Here is an 18,350-nt window from a genome sequence, read left to right as displayed (position 1 = left end):
CATCATTTCGCTTAATAAAACATGACACGAGCGACCAAACATGATCGATATCTTTGAGAAATGAAACGCCAGAGATATGACTGGCCTGCTCGATGCAGACGTGTGTTATTCAAGCCATTTAGACTGCTAATCTAACACTCGTCTATTCTTCATTTAGAAACAGTTACACAGAGAAACTGTGAGCAGAGCGGCGACAGATCCACTGAGTCTGTCTTATGGAAGTCGCTTTTTTATTAATTCTCAGGATATGAATTCTTGATATCAACAATTCAGTTTTCACTAGTTTAATGTCACCGTAGGCTGCCATTCAAAATCAATTGTTGATATCAGGAATTAATTTCTTACTAAATTAAATTTCAATTTCACATATCAGAAATACAACTCTCACTAGTAAAAACCTTCATTTTTTTATCACGCGGTTACTAGTACAGGTGTCTATTCTTGATATCAATTTAATTGTCACTAGTGACCGTTCATTTCTGATATCATGAATGTGATTGTTACTAGTAAAAGTCATTTTAGATTTCAGAAATTACCCTCCCAATTGTTGATATCAAAAATAAATTTCAGATATCAGACAGGAATACTGTCACTAGTGACAATTAAATTGTTGATATCCAGAATATCCAGTCAAAACGGCTTGCCATGCGTGTTTGTTTCAGACATTAGTTAGGGTTATTCAGTAATTCTGATTAGTTATAATGCCACTCAACGCCGTCACAAAGTTAAAATATGACTTTTATTCATGTGTTATTCGCTGTGAATCCTGAAGCACCTTCAGCACTCGAGCTGAATTCACCAGTGTACCTACACATATCAGACTGCATTACACAGTTAAAGGTGCTCTAAGCGATGCCGGGAGTCGTAACTTCTTGTTGACGTTCAAATTATTGTCAAACAAAACGGAGGCTAGCTAGACCCTCCCTCCTCCTCCTCCTCCGCACTGACCCCCCAAACCCCACCCCCAAATCTTTCTTGTCAGTTATTGGCTGGAACAGTTTGTTATGTTTTGTGGTGCACAAAACTAGGATAAGGGATTAAGCCAGGATATCTTGGTGATCCTGGCTCAATTGATCCGTAATCCGGTTGCACTAAAGCTGGATAGGAGGCAGGAGGATATGTTATGGTATAAATTACCATGGAGATTTATTCTGTGGTGCTCCAGACCAGGCTAACTTCCAGGATCTATTTAATCTCATCCCTAATGTCCGTCAGCAGTCACCACAAATGGAAACCAATAGTTATTTCACTGCTCACTATACATTCTTATCACATATAACTAGACCCACTGTCATTATTTAAACGTTTGTGATCATTAATTTCAATCATTTTGGATAAATAATGATTTTTAGATGATGTCGCTATCATTAGATAATTTACAGTTTCCCATAGACTATAAGGCTATATATAATATGATAGAATATTAGGGCCACAGAGGGAAAAAAAAGACAAGTCATAATATTGTAACCAGTTGTTTTAAAGGAGGACAGTTGTTAAAATGACAGATGTGGGGCATTTCGTGAAATTGTACTTCAGTATGGTTTCATAAACAAAGACATGCTGATGTGCCAGAATATTAAGTATCACATTGTCATAAGTATCAAAACTGTAAAAAGAATATGTAGCTTTTCTGCAGAAAGAACCAGCCTCAAATTTATGACTATCCTTTTTCCTCAGTGTGGCCCTAGTACTCTGTCATATAAACAAATACACATTCCATATGAATATAAAAACACAATGTGTAACATTATGTTCCTTTATTGAATAAGGACAAAAAGCAGGTAAACCATCAGCTCCTTTCGAAACTGAAGTCACAGTGACTCTACAAGATGGAAAGCACAGAATCAAAGCATACTATACAAAATGATACATACACATTCAAAGGTCTGTATATAACACACCCTGCATGTCTGCACACTAAAATAAATGCAGGACAAATCCATACACATCAACTGAACAGACAAATGAATGGATGCAGTAGCCTCCCTGCAGCCTTGTATTACACACAGTATACCGCACAAACATCATAAGAGGCCAAATTCGTAAAAAAACGAACCCAAAAAAACCCAAATTCCTCTGCCACCGCAGGACATATTTAACCAAAATTGAAAGCACACATACTAACTAAAATAATTCAACACATATTGGTCCCTCAGCAGCTGATCACTGTCGTCATCAGGGAAGATTGCCGGATTGTCCCAGTCCATGGTGGTGGCACTCTGGGGGCCCTCTCCTTCCTCAGGCAGGCCACATTGTGGAGGACAGCACAAGCCACAGTACTATCACATGCCCTAACAGGGCTGACCCTTAATTTGTGAAGGCAGTGAAAGCGTGCCTTCAGGAGGCCAAAGGTCATTTCAAGTCTGGCCCTGGTCCTGGCATTGGCATGGTTGTAGGCCTGCTGTGCTTCCTGGGGGTCTGTGAAAGGTGTCAGGAGAAAAGGCTGGCAGCCATACCCCCCCATCTCCCAGCAACACACCAGAGAATTCACCGGTCAACACAAAATCTCATCATTACTACCTCATAAACACAGTGATATTCTTGACACAGCCATGATGGTTATAAATAGGGGTTGTGTGGCTTACCTTGTGATAGGCACTGGTAGATTTCAGAGGCCCGAAAGATTCTGGAGTCATGGACTGAGCCATTTTGCCACAACATTGCTGATCACACAGTCAGCATTGCAGACCATCTGAAATCATAAGATGAGGAATATTACACCAATCAATGCACATAGCTGGCAATGCAGAGTGTTCATCAATGGACAATATCAAAAAGTTATGTTCACCTGAACATTAATGCTGTGAAAGGATTTCCGATTCACAAAATCGGCCTCATGGGCACCTGAGGGGGCTTTTATCCTTATGTGTGTGCGGTCCACTGCACCAATGACATTGGGGAAACCTGTCACACAAAGTAATGAGTATCCTACTATGTGTTAACAGTTGTCCTATAATTTGTAGATCCTCTTACCTGCAATCCTATAGAACTCCTCTTTGATGTCACAGAGTCTTCTGTGGCCAGGGAAGGAGATGAAGACATCTGCTAATGCTTTGATAGCCAGACACACACTCCTTATTGTGTGGCAAATTGTGGCCTTGTTCAGCTGTTCTGCATCCCCCACTGAGTACAGGAAGGCTCCACTAGCAAAAAAGCGCAAGGCCACACAAACCATTTGCTCCACACTCAGTGCATGGCTCCGTGCAGTGCGGTGCTTAATCCTGGGACCCAGTAGTCTGCATAGATACCTGATGCCATCTGCAGAAAACCTGTATCTTTCATATAGATGGTCATCAGGGAAGGCCAGTGGGTCCAACCGGTCCCTGAAGACCCTTTCTCGCCTGAAGGCTCTCCTCAGCACAAGTGCTTCTTCATCCACCACATCTCGCAAGAATGGGCATGCCATTGTCAGAGCAGAAAGGAACACACAATTTTGGGCCTTCATATAGGCTAGTGGCCACACCTGGTGCTGGGGGGGTGGGCAAAAGAGGCCGGTGCCTTATAACGATGACTTGGTTGTACTGATTGCTGGGAAAATAAAAAAACCTTAGAAAGATGCCACCGTCCTGTGTGCTCACAATAAGAGCTCATATGTCATGGCTCACTTGACTTTACGAGAATACACCTCATTTTTATTTTGAGCTGTGTCATCTTCTTGGAGCTGGGGGAGGAAAGAAAAATAATGATTAATACATTTGTGTTACAGTTCGCATACAGTGTACATTGAAGGCATATCTCACCTCCCTCTCAAGTTTTTTTATTTCAAGGTCCAGTTTCCTAATGGTCCTCTTTTTTATTTCGGACTCCAGTGCAAGATTTTCCATCTTTTTCTTCTTGTACTGAATGTCTATGTCTGCCAGTTCTATTTGGCGCCGGAGGTGGTTGCCATACAACTTTCTGATAGCTTGTGAGCTCTGTGAACACAATACAATTAGCGCAGCTGGAATTTGGCAGGATGTGGTGTCCTTTTATTAATACACACTATGTTGCCAGGCTGGTTTTCCCACTGTATAGCATCTGGGTCCTGTAAAAGAAATTAGATTTTTTGATTTTGATGAGGACTCCTCACCATTGTAGAGTAAATAGTACTTTCACAGTCTTAACATGATACCTCATGCCTTCTGGAATCCAGAGAGATGGTCTCCTCCTCATCATCGTCTCCATCATGTGCTGTTGCTGCTGCACTGGGGCTTTCACCCTATCACATTTAATCGGATTCATATTGAAGCTAGTAGACAAGACATGTCAGGCCTACAGTATGCCTTTGATGGAGAACTCACTGGATCAGCATCGTCTGGTGCTTGTGCTGGTGGCTCTAACAGGAACACAGTGCTGCCAGACACTGCAAGGCAATAGGTAAACCAAAGTCAGACAGTCCAAATTGATTCAATATGAATGTGGTTGTATCCCATGTAGAGATGGAAGGACATACCTTGAATGAAGCGGGTGGCATCTTGGGAGGAACCTATGCTCGTCTCTTTCCCCCCAGGGATCCCCTCTAAGACGGGCCTGCCTTTATTTAGCTCCAAGGCCATGTCCTCTGCTGGGGTAAGGTCAGCCTTTGATGACCCACCACCTGTGCCTTGTCTGTGGGTATTCTTTTTCACTGCTAAAACAGTACAGACAATGTGTGAGCAGGCACCTTCTGGGTACAATATATGCTTGTGCTTTGTTAAATATTAGTCAGGGACCATACCATTCTGCAGAATGTTCTTGTATTTGATTTTGACCTGCTGCCATGTCCGTTTTGGCCCGTTCATGTTTAATCTACATCACACGCACACACACACACACACACACACACACATTCTTTACCACAAGAACATTTAATGGAGTCACACTGCAAAAATGACTTGGTATTTTTGTCTTGTTTTCAGTAAAAAGATCAAAAAAAAAATCTTAAATAAAGATGTATTTTCTTGATTTGCTAAATGACCTAGCAAAATAAGTATAGTTTAGACAAAAAATATAAACTTTAAGTAAATGTGTGCTTAAAACAAGCAAAAAAAAATAAAAAAATCTGTCAATATAATAAGAAAAATTCTCTTGAAATAAGTTTACTTTTTCCATAAACACTTAATTTTAGAAAAGTTCTCGTTTCACTGGCAGATTTTTTTGCTTATTTTCCTAGGTAATTTTGCTCAAGAAAATATTTAAGATTTTTTTTAGATATTTTTTTTTTTACTGAAAACAAGACAAAAATACTAAGTAAGAAAGACATTTTTGCAGTGCAGTGAGCAACCGACCTTGGGTCCTTTGAAAGGCGCTATATAAATTAAAGTGATTATTATTATAGCTCATCTATTTATTCAATTAAATTTTATTTATATAGCACTTTTCACAATTGTTTCATTCTGTCAAAGCAGCTTTACATTAATAAAAGCAGGAGAAACACAAAAAAAAAACGGTGGACAACATAAGAAGCAGAGTACAACGGCTAAGATTCAACCGTACTGAGCGTAGTAACGTTAAATAATAATGTAAGGCTTTAATAATAATTTATCATAGCTTTATACAGTGTGATGGAGTTACTTTACACAATTTCACTCATATCTGCAGTGCATTTCAATTAAAAATTTAACCGTTTCATAATTACAGTGCAACTGCGTTTTTGGAGATGTGAATTAAATATTTGAATTGTAATTGTGATGTTTCAGCGGAGCGGTGAGTGTGTAATTGTGCAATACTTACGCATTCAGGCGGTCTGCAATACTTTGCCACGCTTTTTCTCTTTGATTTATCACTGTGGCGGTGTTGCCTTTCTTCTTAATTATATCTCTTACCTCCTCGTATGCCTCCATGAGGATTTGTGCTTCCGATGGGGAAAAGTACGCGGCTCTAGTTGCCATGGTAAATCAGTTAATCTGTGATCTGTGGCTGGGTCTATTTGAGTGAGCCGTGAGCGCGCACCTATCCAGGATTGGTTTCACCTTGCTTAATGAATCCGTGTCTGCTCATCCTGGCTTGGTTTTTGTGCAACCAATTAAGCCTGGACGCACATGTTTTGGCTTCATTGAGCTCAGCGGAGTCATTTATCCCGGATTGGGGAAGTCGTGGCCTAATGGTTAGAGAGTCGGACTCCCAATTGAAAGGTTGTGAGTTCGAGTCTCGGGCCGGCAGGAATTGTGGGTGGGGGGAGTGCATGTACAGTTCTCTTTCCACCTTCAATACCACGACTTAGGTGCCCTTGAGCAAGGCATCGAACCCCCAACTGCTCCCCGGGCGCCGCAGCATAAATGATGAACACTGCTCCGGGTGTGTGCTCACAGTGTGTGTGTGTGTGTGTTCACTGCTCTGTGTGTGTGCACTTCGGATGGGTTAAATGCAGAGCACAAATTCTGAGTATGGGTCACCATACTTGGCTGAATGTCTCATCACTTTCATGTCTTAATTCTACTTTTGTGCAACAGGCCTCAGGGGGTTGTTTCATAAAAGGAGCTTAGAAAAGCGGGGATTAAGCTCCAAAACCCGACTTGAATTAACCTAACAAATCAGTTGAGGCTTAAGGCGGTTTCATAAAAGGTAATTCAAGTTCACGCAATCTCACTAATTTGAACCAGGTTTATCTAGTCTATATAATTGCGCGTGCACGCTATTCTTAAGAAGCCCTGATGGTGGAGCATAGATTCATCAATTTAACATGGCAACTAATGCGTAAGTAGCAATTAATGTAGGCCTACATTACTATATTTTATTTTACTTTTATTATTATTTTACTATATTTTTATATATTTTATTAAAGTTAAATTAAATGTTTGTCACAGTGTCTGTGTGTGTGTGTGTGTGTGTGTGTGTGTGTGTGTGTGTGTGTGTGTGTGTAACTTTTACAGCAGCAAATTAAGTGAAGAAAAAAGAACATGGCAGCAGGTGAAAATAAAATATAAAAATATTGTTCAGAATGGTAAGTATTAATTATAAAGTATAAATCTATGTAAGTACTTAAGCATAGCCAGCTTGATGTACAACTGTCCAGTCTCATGATGTTTAATAATTGCAGCTGCCAAAAAGAAGAGTGAGGTTGCTGGCACTGGGGGAGGGCCACCGACAGCCAACTTTACTCCTGCAGAGGAGCTGGCATTAGACCTGAATAAAGGGAGGCCTGTCATTGAGGGAATAGCATCTGGATCCATTCCATCTAGTCTAAGAGATCACTACTTAAAAGGTATTTTGTTTATTTTATTTATTTTTATTCTTCCATTCCTAACTAAATATTTTTGTTTTATAGTGATGCCAAATTCTGTGTGCTTTCTGGATCCACCAGACATCATGCTGAACCCTGTGAGTATGACAGTATGAGTTTAAAGCACTGATTTGTCAAGTGGTTATTTATTAAACCAAGTTTAATTAATGGTTTTAGGTTGAAGGCCCATCTACAGTTGAGGAGGATGAGGAAACTGTGTCAGTATGTTCAAGGAGGCCTGAGGTAGGCACAAATTTGCAAATTATATTTTTAATAGCCTACCTGTGAGGTGCTAAATTGTGTGTATTTCCATTATTGGCAACAGGATGCTGACACCCTTCTAGAGCCCTCTCAGTCTGCGTCTCCTGATAGGGAGTCAAGAGATAAGGCAGGCATGCATATCCCTTGTCTCCCAGCAAAACTCCTGAGAATTGACCTGAATGAAGAAAAAAAAAATTTTTTTTTTAAAGCTGTAGTTTTTGCTATATGTTAAGTGACTAATATACCTTGTGCCAGTTGGTGGGAAGGAGAAGAGGCCCGAATGATTCTGGAATCATGCACTGAGCCAGGCCATTTTGCCTCTACATTTGTGATGATGCAGTCTGCATCACAAATCATCTAGATAATTAAAAATGTAGGTCACTACACTGGACTTACACACACACACACACACACACACACATATATATAGAATTGTAAATGCATTTGCAATGAATAGAACACAGGTGCCCTGCTTATTGTAAAGAACAATCGCTTCTAGCCTACAATATAATCTCAGCGGGACTGTACCTGTACATTGATGCTGTGTAATGATTTCCTATTAACGAAGTCTGCTTCATGCGGACCAGACGGGCGCTTTATGCGCACGTGGGTGCAGTCCAGAGCTCCGATAACATTTGGGAAAGCTACAAAAGTTAAGTGTTTGTCTGTCAATTGCCATGTCTTACATTAACAGACAATAAATATTTCCATTTTCTATATAGTTCTTATTTTAACTTACCAGCGATTCCATAAAAGGCTTGTTTAATACTGTGAATCGCTCTGTGGCCAGGGAAGGTGATGAACACATTGAGTAATTTTTTTAAAGACAGGTACACAATTCGTACAGAGCGGCAAACGATGCTTTGCTGATGTTCTCTGCATCTCCAACTGTGTACAAAAATGTTCCGCTGGCAAAAAAGCGAAGTGCAATGCACACAGTCTGCGGGACTGTGAGCGCTTTATTGCACCTTGTGCTATTTGCGATGTGTGGGCTCAGTAATCTGCAAATATATGCTATCCCTTCCCTCGAGAATCTATACAGCTCATGCAGGTAGTAGTCAGAAAAAGCCAACGGGTCTGCCCTGTCCCTGAAAGTACGCTCTCTTTGAAATGCCCTTCGTATGATTATCGCTCCCTCATCCACCACCTCATCAATGAAAGGACACGCCATGACTATGCGTCCTCCTACACGGGTGGAGCTCCCTATTTATAGACATTTAGGCTAATTGATTCATTACAAAAATCACACCAACTAAACAAATAGGCCTACAATTATTCTTTACATTTGTTTCACTTTTTGTATGTTCGAATTACATTTATTTTAAAAGTGCATTTGTTTTCATTGTTGGACTGATAGTGGTTAGGCCTACATGAAATAAAATGGCAGAATGCCAGAGAGTCCGATGTAATATCACATTCCTAGTGGGTCAGTGTTAAAACGGTATTCTGGTTAAGCATCAACTCAGGCTTATTCTGACAGTTAGCCTGCCCTGGACCAGGCTAGTTTCCCAGCATAAGTTTCCAGGGTAACGGAGTTTGAACTATTTTAAGTTTGCTTTATGAAACAGAATTTACAGACAATAAGTCTGACTAACCAAAATAAGCCTGGCTTATTTTCTAATATTGTTTTATGGAACAACCCTCAGTTTGTTTTTCTTGTTGTTTGTGGAGCCTGTGGTGTCTAGAGAGACCCGTTCTTTTACAGTGTGTTCAGGGGACAAGCAGCTAGCGGAGAGTGAGATGTTTTCTGGATGTGACAAAAAATGTGTGACATCACTTAGAGCACCTTTAAGTTGAAAGAAATAATAGATGACTTAAATGACTTAAGCTGTTAACTTTTTTTTAATGTGGCTGACACTCCCTCTGAGCTCAAACAAACCAATGTTCATCTTCAGTTCTCTCTTCACAGCAGTTCAGTCAGTGTACTGTTTGAGTAAATGAATTACTCCGGGATATTGGTTTGTTTGAACTCAGAGGGAGTGTCAGCCACATTAAACAAGTTAACAGCTTAAGTCATTTGTGGATTAATGCGTATTGGAGACGCGAACCGTTTAAAACGATTCAGTTCGATTTGGTGAACTGGTTCAAGAAGATCCGGTTACATCGAATGATTCGTTCGTGAACCAGATATCACAAACTGCTTTGTTTTGAACTCTCTCTCACAACAGACACGGAAGAGAAGACAATGCTGAATAAAGTCATAGTTTTTGCTATTTTTGGACCAAAATGTATTTTCGATGCTTCAAAATATTCTAACTGTCCCTCTGATGTCACATGGACTACTTTGATGATGTTTTTCTTACCTTTCTGGACATGGACAGTAGACCGTACACACAGCTTCAATGGAGGGACTGAGAGCTCTCGGACTAAATCTAAAATATCTTAAACTGTGTTCAGAAGATAAACGGAGGTCTCACGGGTTTGGAACGACATGAGGGTAAGTTATTAATGACATCATTTTCATTTTTGGGTGAACTAACCCTTTAAAGGCAGGGTAGGTAAAAAAATGTATAAACTTTTTTTCCAAATTTGTTTAAACTTTATTTATATATCAATACATAATTAAAATGTAAGTACTCTGAAAAAGAAAGTATAAAAATCGAGTGTCTGTAGACCTCTCACGACTGTTTTAAAGACAGCTCATTATTTCCATTCACTCCACCCCCTCCCTTCTGGGCTCCTATAGATTATTTATCGTCTCTACTACGGCTCGCTAAGTAATGTTATGTTAGCTATATTACGCAGCTACGTGTGCTAATGACACATGCTTCATGAAAAAATCTGTATGATCAAAATACAAAAAGAAAGATTTACCTGTCCAGCAGAAATAAAGCCATCAAGGAGTCACTTTTCAGCCCCTTGAGTTCCCTCAGTTCTCGCCATCGCTGGAAAGCCACGCCGATATTAACTTTTATTAATGTTTTATTTCTTTGTTTATCCAAAGACTTTTTGTTCATTGCCTTTTCTTGTACTGTTACTGTCTTCCTTTTTTTGCCTGGTTTGCCTTCACTAACTGCATAGGCTGGTACTGTGAATTTTGCTTGCTGTTTCTCTGCCATTGTTTTGGTATTCCTAGGATCCGTGCCTGTTGAATTCCTCAAATCAAACGTGCACGCGCAAGTGGGCAGGTCATGTGTGGCAAAAGGGTGGTTGCCATGGTTGCGAGAGAGTGACAGTCGCCTAAGCCAATCCTATGTTTCATCCCGAAATGGAAATAATGAGCTGTGTTTAATACAGATTAAACGGTCTAGAGTCACTCGATTTTTATACTCTTTTTATCAGAGTACTTACATTTTAATTATGCATTGATATATATATAGAAAGTTTAAACAAATTTGGAAGAAAGTTGTTTATACATGTATTACCTACCCTGCCTTTAAGGCATCTTTCCTGTGAAGCTGAAACGCATTTCTTTAAATCAAGGAAAAAATAAACATGACTAATAAAATGTATCGACAAAATTTTATTTTATTTCCTAGGACTTCAGCATGTTGTATAAAACATTTTCAGCAAACAACTGAATGCTGTGCCAGGCAATATTCATGTGAAAAAGTTCCTTGACCAGGTGAGACTCTTCACGGAAATTAAAACTGAATATTAAATGAAATGAATTCTTCATAAAGTAGTGGATCAAACGGTTAAAAACCCAACGGCAGTAAGTCACGTCTTCCAGAAGTTTGGATTCTGCATCATTCGCCTCTGAAAGTTTTCATACCTGTGAAGACAGAACAGTGACTCAAACACAAACACTCATTCGCTGACATGACGCTTCGCCTTAAAACATCTCTCACCATTTGAGGATGGAGCTCGCAGGAACAAACATCTCCGAAGGGTTCGGGGTCATCTGTGACTGGGACAGCGCAAAAGATGAGGTGAAGTTGTACAGACTCTCCAGCATCTTCTGCGTGAACTGTGAAATTGACAACAAAGAGTTATAACAGAAGATCCACTCTGAAAAGACTGAAGACCCAAAAGGTACATTTGTGTTTGTTGATTAGTTATAGTTTCTGTGTTACCTGAGTGAAGGAGTCTACAGTGGAAACAGCTGAAGTAGAGACTGGTGTCTGTTGTGCGAGCAGATCCAAAGACTCGATGGAGACTCCGACCTGAGCCACGGATGGAGCCTGAGGAACGGCCATCATGCCAAACGGGTGAGCTCCACCCTCACCTGAAACACACACACACACACACACACACACACAGACCATTACAGGGCTTCAATCATCGATCGTTTCTAGAATCAGAGCCAGTCAAAGCAGGTTTCAGACAGACGTGAATGATGGACTTTAGTTGTGTCTCCAAGCACTGTCCTAGGTCCCCTTCTATTTTCAATATACATGTTGCCCGTTGGTAATATTATTAGAAAATATGGAATTAGCTTCCACTGTTATGCTGATGATACTCAGCTATATATTTCAACGAGACCAGATGAAACTTCCCAATTATCTAAGCTAACAGAGTGTGTTAAAAATGTAAAAGATTGGATGACAAATAATTTTCTCCAATTAAATTCGGATAAGACAGAGATATTAATTATTGGACCAAAAAACACCACACAGAATCTTGTAGATTACAATCTGCAACTAGACGGATGTACTGTTACTTCCTCTACAGTCAGAAATCTGGGTGTTATATTAGACAGCAACTTGTCTTTTGAAAATCATATTTCCAATGTTACAAAAACCGCATTCTTCCATCTTAGAAACATTGCCAAGCTACAAAACATGTTATCTGTTTCTGATGCAGAAAAGCTAGTTCATGCTTTCATGACCTCTAGACTGGACTATTGTAATGCACTTCTAGGTGGTTGTCCTGCTTCGTCAATAAACAAGCTACAGGTCGTCCAAAATGCAGCAGCTAGAGTCCTTACCAGGTCAAGAAAATATGATCATATTACCCCAATTTTACAGTCTCCTCACTGGCTACCTATTAAGTTCCGTATCTGTTACAAATTATCATTACTTACCTATAAGGTCCTAAATGGTTTAGCTCCTGCGTAGCTAACTAGCCTTCTACCACGCTACAACCCATCATGCACCCTAAGGTCACAAAACGCTGGACTTTTGGTAGTTCCTAGGATAGCAAAGTCCACTAAAGGAGGTAGAGCTTTCTCACATTTGGCTCCCAAACTCTGGAATAGCCTTCCTGATAATGTTCAGGGTTCAGACACACTCTCTCTGTTTAAATCTAGATTAAAAACGCATCTCTTTCGCCAAGCATTCGAATAATGTATCTCTTAAATTGTGAGTGTAGTTGCATCTGCATTTTTATTCTTTAGCTTGGGTTAAACTAATTTTACTTTGTTGGATCAGCAGCTATGCTAATGATGTCTCTATTTTGTTTCTATGTTTAACTAGGATTTACACAAGCTCCAGTCTGGATCCAGAACACCTGAGAAGAGATGATGCTGACCCTCAGAGGACCCCAGATGATGCTAACCTTGAATCAACAAACAGAACTAACAATTATTGCTACATGTGTGACTGCATCATATAATTACTATTAATTAATAATATTGATAGTTCATCATCTAGCTGACTACGTCTTGTATTATTATTATTATTTTTATTTTTCTAAAATCCTGACAAACGTGCACAAACTACTAGCTACTACTAAATATTGTAGAAACATAATTTTCTGTAAAGTTGCTTTGTAACGATTTGTATTGTAAAAAGCGCTATACAAATAAACTTGAATTGAATTGAATTGAAAAAACTGAACCACATTTCTGTGCCAGTTTGATGTGATTTTTCTCCGTAATGTTTTAATATCTGCTGTGATTGTAAAAGTTTTCCAGCTTATATAGAACTGAGGTCACTCGACTCTCTTACCAGCTTTCAGACCCGAGATCCTGAATATGGCACTGGGTTTGTCATTGGTGATGAAGCCCAGCAGCTGCCACACCTGACCGACAGCAGGGTCAGGGAACGAGAAGTAGACCGCACCACCCATGCCCACTGGGAAGGGCACAGTGCCCAGCATGAAGACCACCACATGATTGACCTTCTCATAGTCCGGCAGAGTAAAGACGAACTTATCAGAGGCGACCTGCTGCGCATCCGTCTGGACCTGAGAGCACACACACACACACACTCATTAACACTGACTAACACTGATAAACCCTAACCCTAACACCCGTCTGGTCCTGAGAGCACACACACACACACACACACACACACTCATCAACACTGCTGATTAACTCTGATAGACACAGAGACTGGAGTGTGATCACAGATCTCTTATTCTGGAGTCAGCATCTCACTGTTATGATCAGGTTATTCTCGTTAGGCTCAGACTAGTTTTAGGGTTAGACTAGTTTTACAGGGTTAGTCGTCTAATTTCTTCAAAACTGTTTGTAACTATGTGAAGCCTGTTAAATAACACGTAGATCGGTCAAATTTGAATCAGAAAACACAGCTAGTGATCAGACTAGTTAAGACAGGGTGGGTTAGTTCAGTTCAAGCGACTGAATGTGAATCCACTCACCAATCTGCCGGCGACTAAACACCCGAACATCACCAGGATTACTGCAGGGACACATCCGAGGAAACACAGTCCACTGCAGCAGAACTATCATCACAGGATATTGCTAGAAACTTCCAAAAGCAGCTGGAAGACGCGACCTCTGACCCGGAAGCTAAACACAGCGCGCTTCGCTGATTGGACGACCCGGCGCGTGCGTCTAACACCCAGAAAGAGCCGAAGTGTGATTTTTGTAATTCGCATAGCAATATTTTATATGCACAGTGTTTAAGTTAAATCAGTTTTATCACGAATACTACAAATATCATCACACTAGTAACGTTACATTCTAAAGCACAGAGGAACAGAAGAAAAACAGCAGAAGAGTCCAGCTCAACTGCCTCTGAATATATCTGCTTCATGTTCAGTCGTGGATGTTTTTTGCATTAGCATCATGCAGTGATCAAAATGAATAAAATATCAAAATGATAATTTAACCAACGTGCATTGATCTGTGAACAGGTCTGGAGCAGAGTTTATTTCGGTCTTCTTCACCTTTTTAAAGTAATAAGGATAAAATCAATTCATGTGTTCCGAAAAACACCTCATTTATTCATTAACGCTGCAAAAGCGGCTTTTATTGCTGAGATTTCCAGATTTTTGCCTTATTTCAATCATCAAATTTATATATTTCTTAAATCATGATGCATTTTCTATATATAAAAAAATATAAACTATATTTCGTCTTGTTTCCCGGAGTAAAGTAAATTGAATTGGCAGCGGGGTAAGAAAAATAATCTTAATGAAAATGCAAAAAAAACACGGACCACTTTCCTTTTCATCATGCAGACACGTGAGTGACACAAATGGTACGTTTTTGTGTTTTCTAAGGGATCCTGTACACGAGGAAGCTGCAGGGAGTAACATTTACATCAGGAGACGATTTAATTTGATCTAATTGATTTATTTTGTCACAGCCACATGAATATTTATTTGAATGGTGTTCATTTGATCTGGTTGCGACCCCCAAGTGACCTAATAATTATAATTATCTTCAGGATTTCCGTGTGATTGGATGCACTGCTGACACAGCTCCTGAAGATGAAGACTGGAGTGGAAGTGTGATGAGAGATGCGTCACCAACACATGTTAACATGTTAAAAAGCATTAGACTGTGGGAAAATGAGCTGCACATTGTAATAGATCTACACAGAACGAGATTTATTGAATTTGAAATATTTGAAAAGTCATGTAACAGCCTTCACCCTTTTCAGTTTCACATTTCTTTCTTTTTTTTTATTTTCTTGCCCATGGGAAACTATTAAAATTAAGATTAGTTCATTAACTTACCTTTCAGGCAGTTTTTAACGCTGTTATTATAAAAGTTGTTTTGTGTAGCACGAGCAAGTCTTTGTTCTGTTGCCATTGACTGAACTAACTCTGTTCAGCTGTTCTGAACCCAAACTCAGAGTTTGCTGAACCTCCTTTCTGGAATACACCCATGGTTAAATAAGTCAATAAATAATTTCACAACAATTTAAATAGGTTAGAAAAACAGAGTGAGGAATAGGCTAGAAAAATAGATTTTATTAAAGTCAGACGAGAGAAAGGCAAAGAAAGACAAAAGGCAGCAGAAGCAGATGATGGATCACTTGAGCAGAGGATCAGCGCAGTCGGTCCCAGCGCCAGATCGAAGCGTCGTCACACACAGCGATCAGAATACTGCTGTCCCGACTGAAGCTGGTCTGTCTGATCGCAGATGTGCATTTGGGGAGCGTGAGCGTGGTGCACCTGAACACAACACAAGCAGAGTTAGAATATAACACAAATACAGGTCTGTGGATAGTTCTGACGAGGAATCTTACTTTGCTTTATGAGGATCCTCCACCTCCAGGTCCCAAACATACAGCTTCCCGACTTGATTTCCAAGAGCTAACATCTGCGGAGGAGAAGAGACACACTCTTCATTCATCACCAGATGTTCTTACTAACCTTCTGTCAGTCACTTCAGTTCACAGTCGATCAGGAACCGCTCACCTTCTGCCAGAAGTCCATGGAGAAGCGCATGTACCAAATGTCACACTGACTGTAATCGAAGCGGCCCAGAATCGTCACGTTAGACTCGTTCGGTTTAATGCGGTCGATGTCCTCTTCCATCTTCCCAGGTTTCCAACACACAATTGCATTTTCACATGACTACAAAACACAACAACTGATTAGCATGAGGAAATAATAAAACACTTAATGTACTTAAAATTCATGTGGTCAGCTTCTGGTGCTGCAGAAAGTACCTTTGAAAGAATCAAATCTCCGAGCCAGCGGACGCAGTCCACATAGTTCCTGTGAATGTCTCGTGTGGAAAAGTCTGGGAAGTGAATCTTCTGAGACACGAAAGGCCTGAGGACGCAGGTGAGAGAGGAGCTGAAAGCCCTGCTGAAGCAGAGGAGGAGTGCTGGAGGAAGACGTCACTCACCGGTTGGTTTTGCTGGGGTTATACTCGTACGAACCGTGGATGGCTTTCTGCATCCTCTCAGAGCTGATCCTCCACAGCTTCAAGGAGTGATCCATCCCACACGACATGATCTTCTCACCAAGCAGATCAAAGTCCTGAAAACACAAGCATTTAGTGACACACCGGCTTGTTTCTGTACTCACAAACAGTTTATTCTTTTGTATTTAAAACAGGATTCCTTTAGATAAGATTTGACAATATTTGCTCAAATGTAGGCCTTTATATTGTTTGATGAGAAAGTGATGCGCAGGTTGGGTTTTTATGAAATTATTAATCGACCAACACTACAACATATATGGGTTTTGTTTTTAATGACCCGCCCCGCAAATAAATAAAAAGTGACAATATCTTCAAATCTGCGGGTTATGAGACGAACTGCACATCACTGATGAGAAATAAAAGCACAAGTTTTATTTCTTTTTTGGGTTGTGTAAGGCTATTATCATCAGTCTTCACAACACGATCACAGACAGTGAATAATCTCATTCTTTTGTCTCTATACATTTTAATTTTGCATTAAAAACTCAGTTTGCGCTTATCAATAGATTACGTTTACTACAACAGCAGAAATTAGATTTTTTTTTTTTTAAAGTAATGGTCTCTGATTAATGAAATTGTTAATGAAATGATTGATTGACTGTATGTAGAAACGCTGCAATGATTAGGATCATACTCCAGCTGACACTCACGGCGCTCAAGACCTCGTCACGATGGCCCTCGACGCCTCCGAAGATGGCCACCAGAGTATCTGTCTGGACGTTCCAGAGCCGCAGCGCGTGATCTGACAAACACAGCGCAAACCATCAACAACCTGCTCTGAACACACCGCGAGCCGACAGATCTGCTCTCTTTACCTTTACTGACCGACAGCAAAAGGTTCGGGTCCCTCGGGTGAAATTTGAGCTCGTTGATCGCATTTCCATGACCCACATAATGCTGCAAACACATGAAGAAATCAGCATAAACAAAGAAATCAGCATAAACATGAAATCAAATGAAATCAGCATAAAGAAATCAAATGAAATCAGCATAAAGAAATCAAATGAAATCAGCATAAACACGAAATCAAATGAAATCAGCATAAAGAAATCAAATGAAATCAGCATAAACACGAAATCAAATGAAATCAGCATAAAGAAATCAAATGAAATCAGCGTAAACACATGAAGAAATCAGCGTAAACATAGAAATACAATGAAATCCGTGTAAACGCATGAAGAAATGAGTGTTAACTAGAGGTCGGCCGATAGTGGACTGAGCTGATAGCGATAGCTAGGTTTGAGCACACTAGCCGATACAGATTAATTCACCGAATCCAAGTTTTAAAAAAGTAGTGCTTTATTTACAAAAACAAAAAAACAAAAACTGTACTGAACCATACTAATCGTAATAGTAATAATAAACTAATAATAATAATAATAACAGTAATAGTAAATGTTGAAATTACCACACTCTTAATAAGGCCCTATGAAATCGGTTTAATTTTTTCCTAAATTCCATTTTATCTATTTATCTCTATTTGACTATTTTTTCCATTTAAATTTTTCTCCACTCCTTTTTAATAGTTAAATTAAAGTTTATTAATCATAAAGCAAGTCTAATTAATTAATCATGAAACTTGTCATTTTTACATCAATTTAATAAAAGTTTAACAAAAATTACATGATTAGGGCCCTATGAAATGGTTTATTTTTTCCTCACTATATTATTTTTGTTACCAAATTCTGTTTTAGCATGTCTAATTATTTGAACGCATAAAACAACGTGATTTATTTTTATTTTTTTTTATCTTCAAGAAGCCTAATGATTTTTCCCCCTCAAAAATTTTGTGCATTTATATTTTTATTGTTTTCAAATCAAGGCATGAAACAATTTTATTTGTCTTAATTACTGAAAATTAAGCAAACTTTTTTTGGGAAACAAAGGGGATTTACT

At 39.5% G+C, this 18,350-nt stretch overlaps 3 protein-coding genes and 2 pseudogenes across 3 annotated transcripts in view; all 5 read right to left on the bottom strand.

Moving 5' to 3' along the window:
* Positions 1–739: 739 nt before the first annotated feature.
* Positions 740–3,445, bottom strand: LOC132143256 (putative nuclease HARBI1; annotated as a pseudogene).
* Positions 3,432–5,006, bottom strand: LOC132142957 (uncharacterized). The gene is made up of 8 exons (XM_059553136.1): positions 4,697–5,006; positions 4,433–4,609; positions 4,281–4,342; positions 4,112–4,198; positions 3,983–4,024; positions 3,741–3,914; positions 3,626–3,661; positions 3,432–3,528 (listed from the first exon to the last, which is right to left on the bottom strand). Exons 1-8 carry the CDS (start codon positions 4,758–4,760, stop codon positions 3,451–3,453), a joined length of 720 nt encoding a protein of 239 aa, XP_059409119.1. The 5' UTR covers positions 4,761–5,006; the 3' UTR covers positions 3,432–3,450.
* Positions 5,007–7,531: 2,525 nt separating this feature from the next.
* Positions 7,532–8,612, bottom strand: LOC132143254 (putative nuclease HARBI1; annotated as a pseudogene).
* A 2,272-nt stretch (positions 8,613–10,884) lies between these two features.
* On the bottom strand, positions 10,885–14,104 carry hikeshi (heat shock protein nuclear import factor hikeshi). Its single transcript, XM_059553135.1, has 5 exons — positions 13,928–14,104; positions 13,273–13,510; positions 11,458–11,609; positions 11,233–11,351; positions 10,885–11,156 (listed from the first exon to the last, which is right to left on the bottom strand). The coding sequence occupies exons 1-5, from the start codon at positions 13,955–13,957 to the stop codon at positions 11,102–11,104; spliced, it is 594 nt and encodes a 197-aa protein (XP_059409118.1). The 5' UTR covers positions 13,958–14,104; the 3' UTR covers positions 10,885–11,101.
* A 1,366-nt stretch (positions 14,105–15,470) lies between these two features.
* Positions 15,471–18,350, bottom strand: part of LOC132142955 (polycomb protein eed) — a 12,699-nt gene continuing 9,819 nt past the window's right edge. The window contains exons 6-12 of the mRNA XM_059553134.1: positions 17,270–17,351; positions 17,105–17,196; positions 16,377–16,510; positions 16,195–16,300; positions 15,941–16,099; positions 15,769–15,842; positions 15,471–15,694 (exon numbers count right to left, since the gene is read on the bottom strand). Of these exons, the coding sequence (XP_059409117.1) occupies positions 15,568–15,694; positions 15,769–15,842; positions 15,941–16,099; positions 16,195–16,300; positions 16,377–16,510; positions 17,105–17,196; positions 17,270–17,351 (774 nt within the window). The 3' untranslated portion in view covers positions 15,471–15,567. The remainder of the gene's footprint in view (positions 15,695–15,768; positions 15,843–15,940; positions 16,100–16,194; positions 16,301–16,376; positions 16,511–17,104; positions 17,197–17,269; positions 17,352–18,350) is intronic.

Source organism: Carassius carassius, chromosome 7 (genome assembly GCF_963082965.1).
Source record: "Carassius carassius chromosome 7, fCarCar2.1, whole genome shotgun sequence".
Lineage (NCBI taxonomy): Eukaryota > Metazoa > Chordata > Actinopteri > Cypriniformes > Cyprinidae > Carassius > Carassius carassius.
The sequence above is the reverse complement of the archived record's forward strand: the minus strand, read 5'-3'. Positions and strand labels throughout refer to the sequence as shown.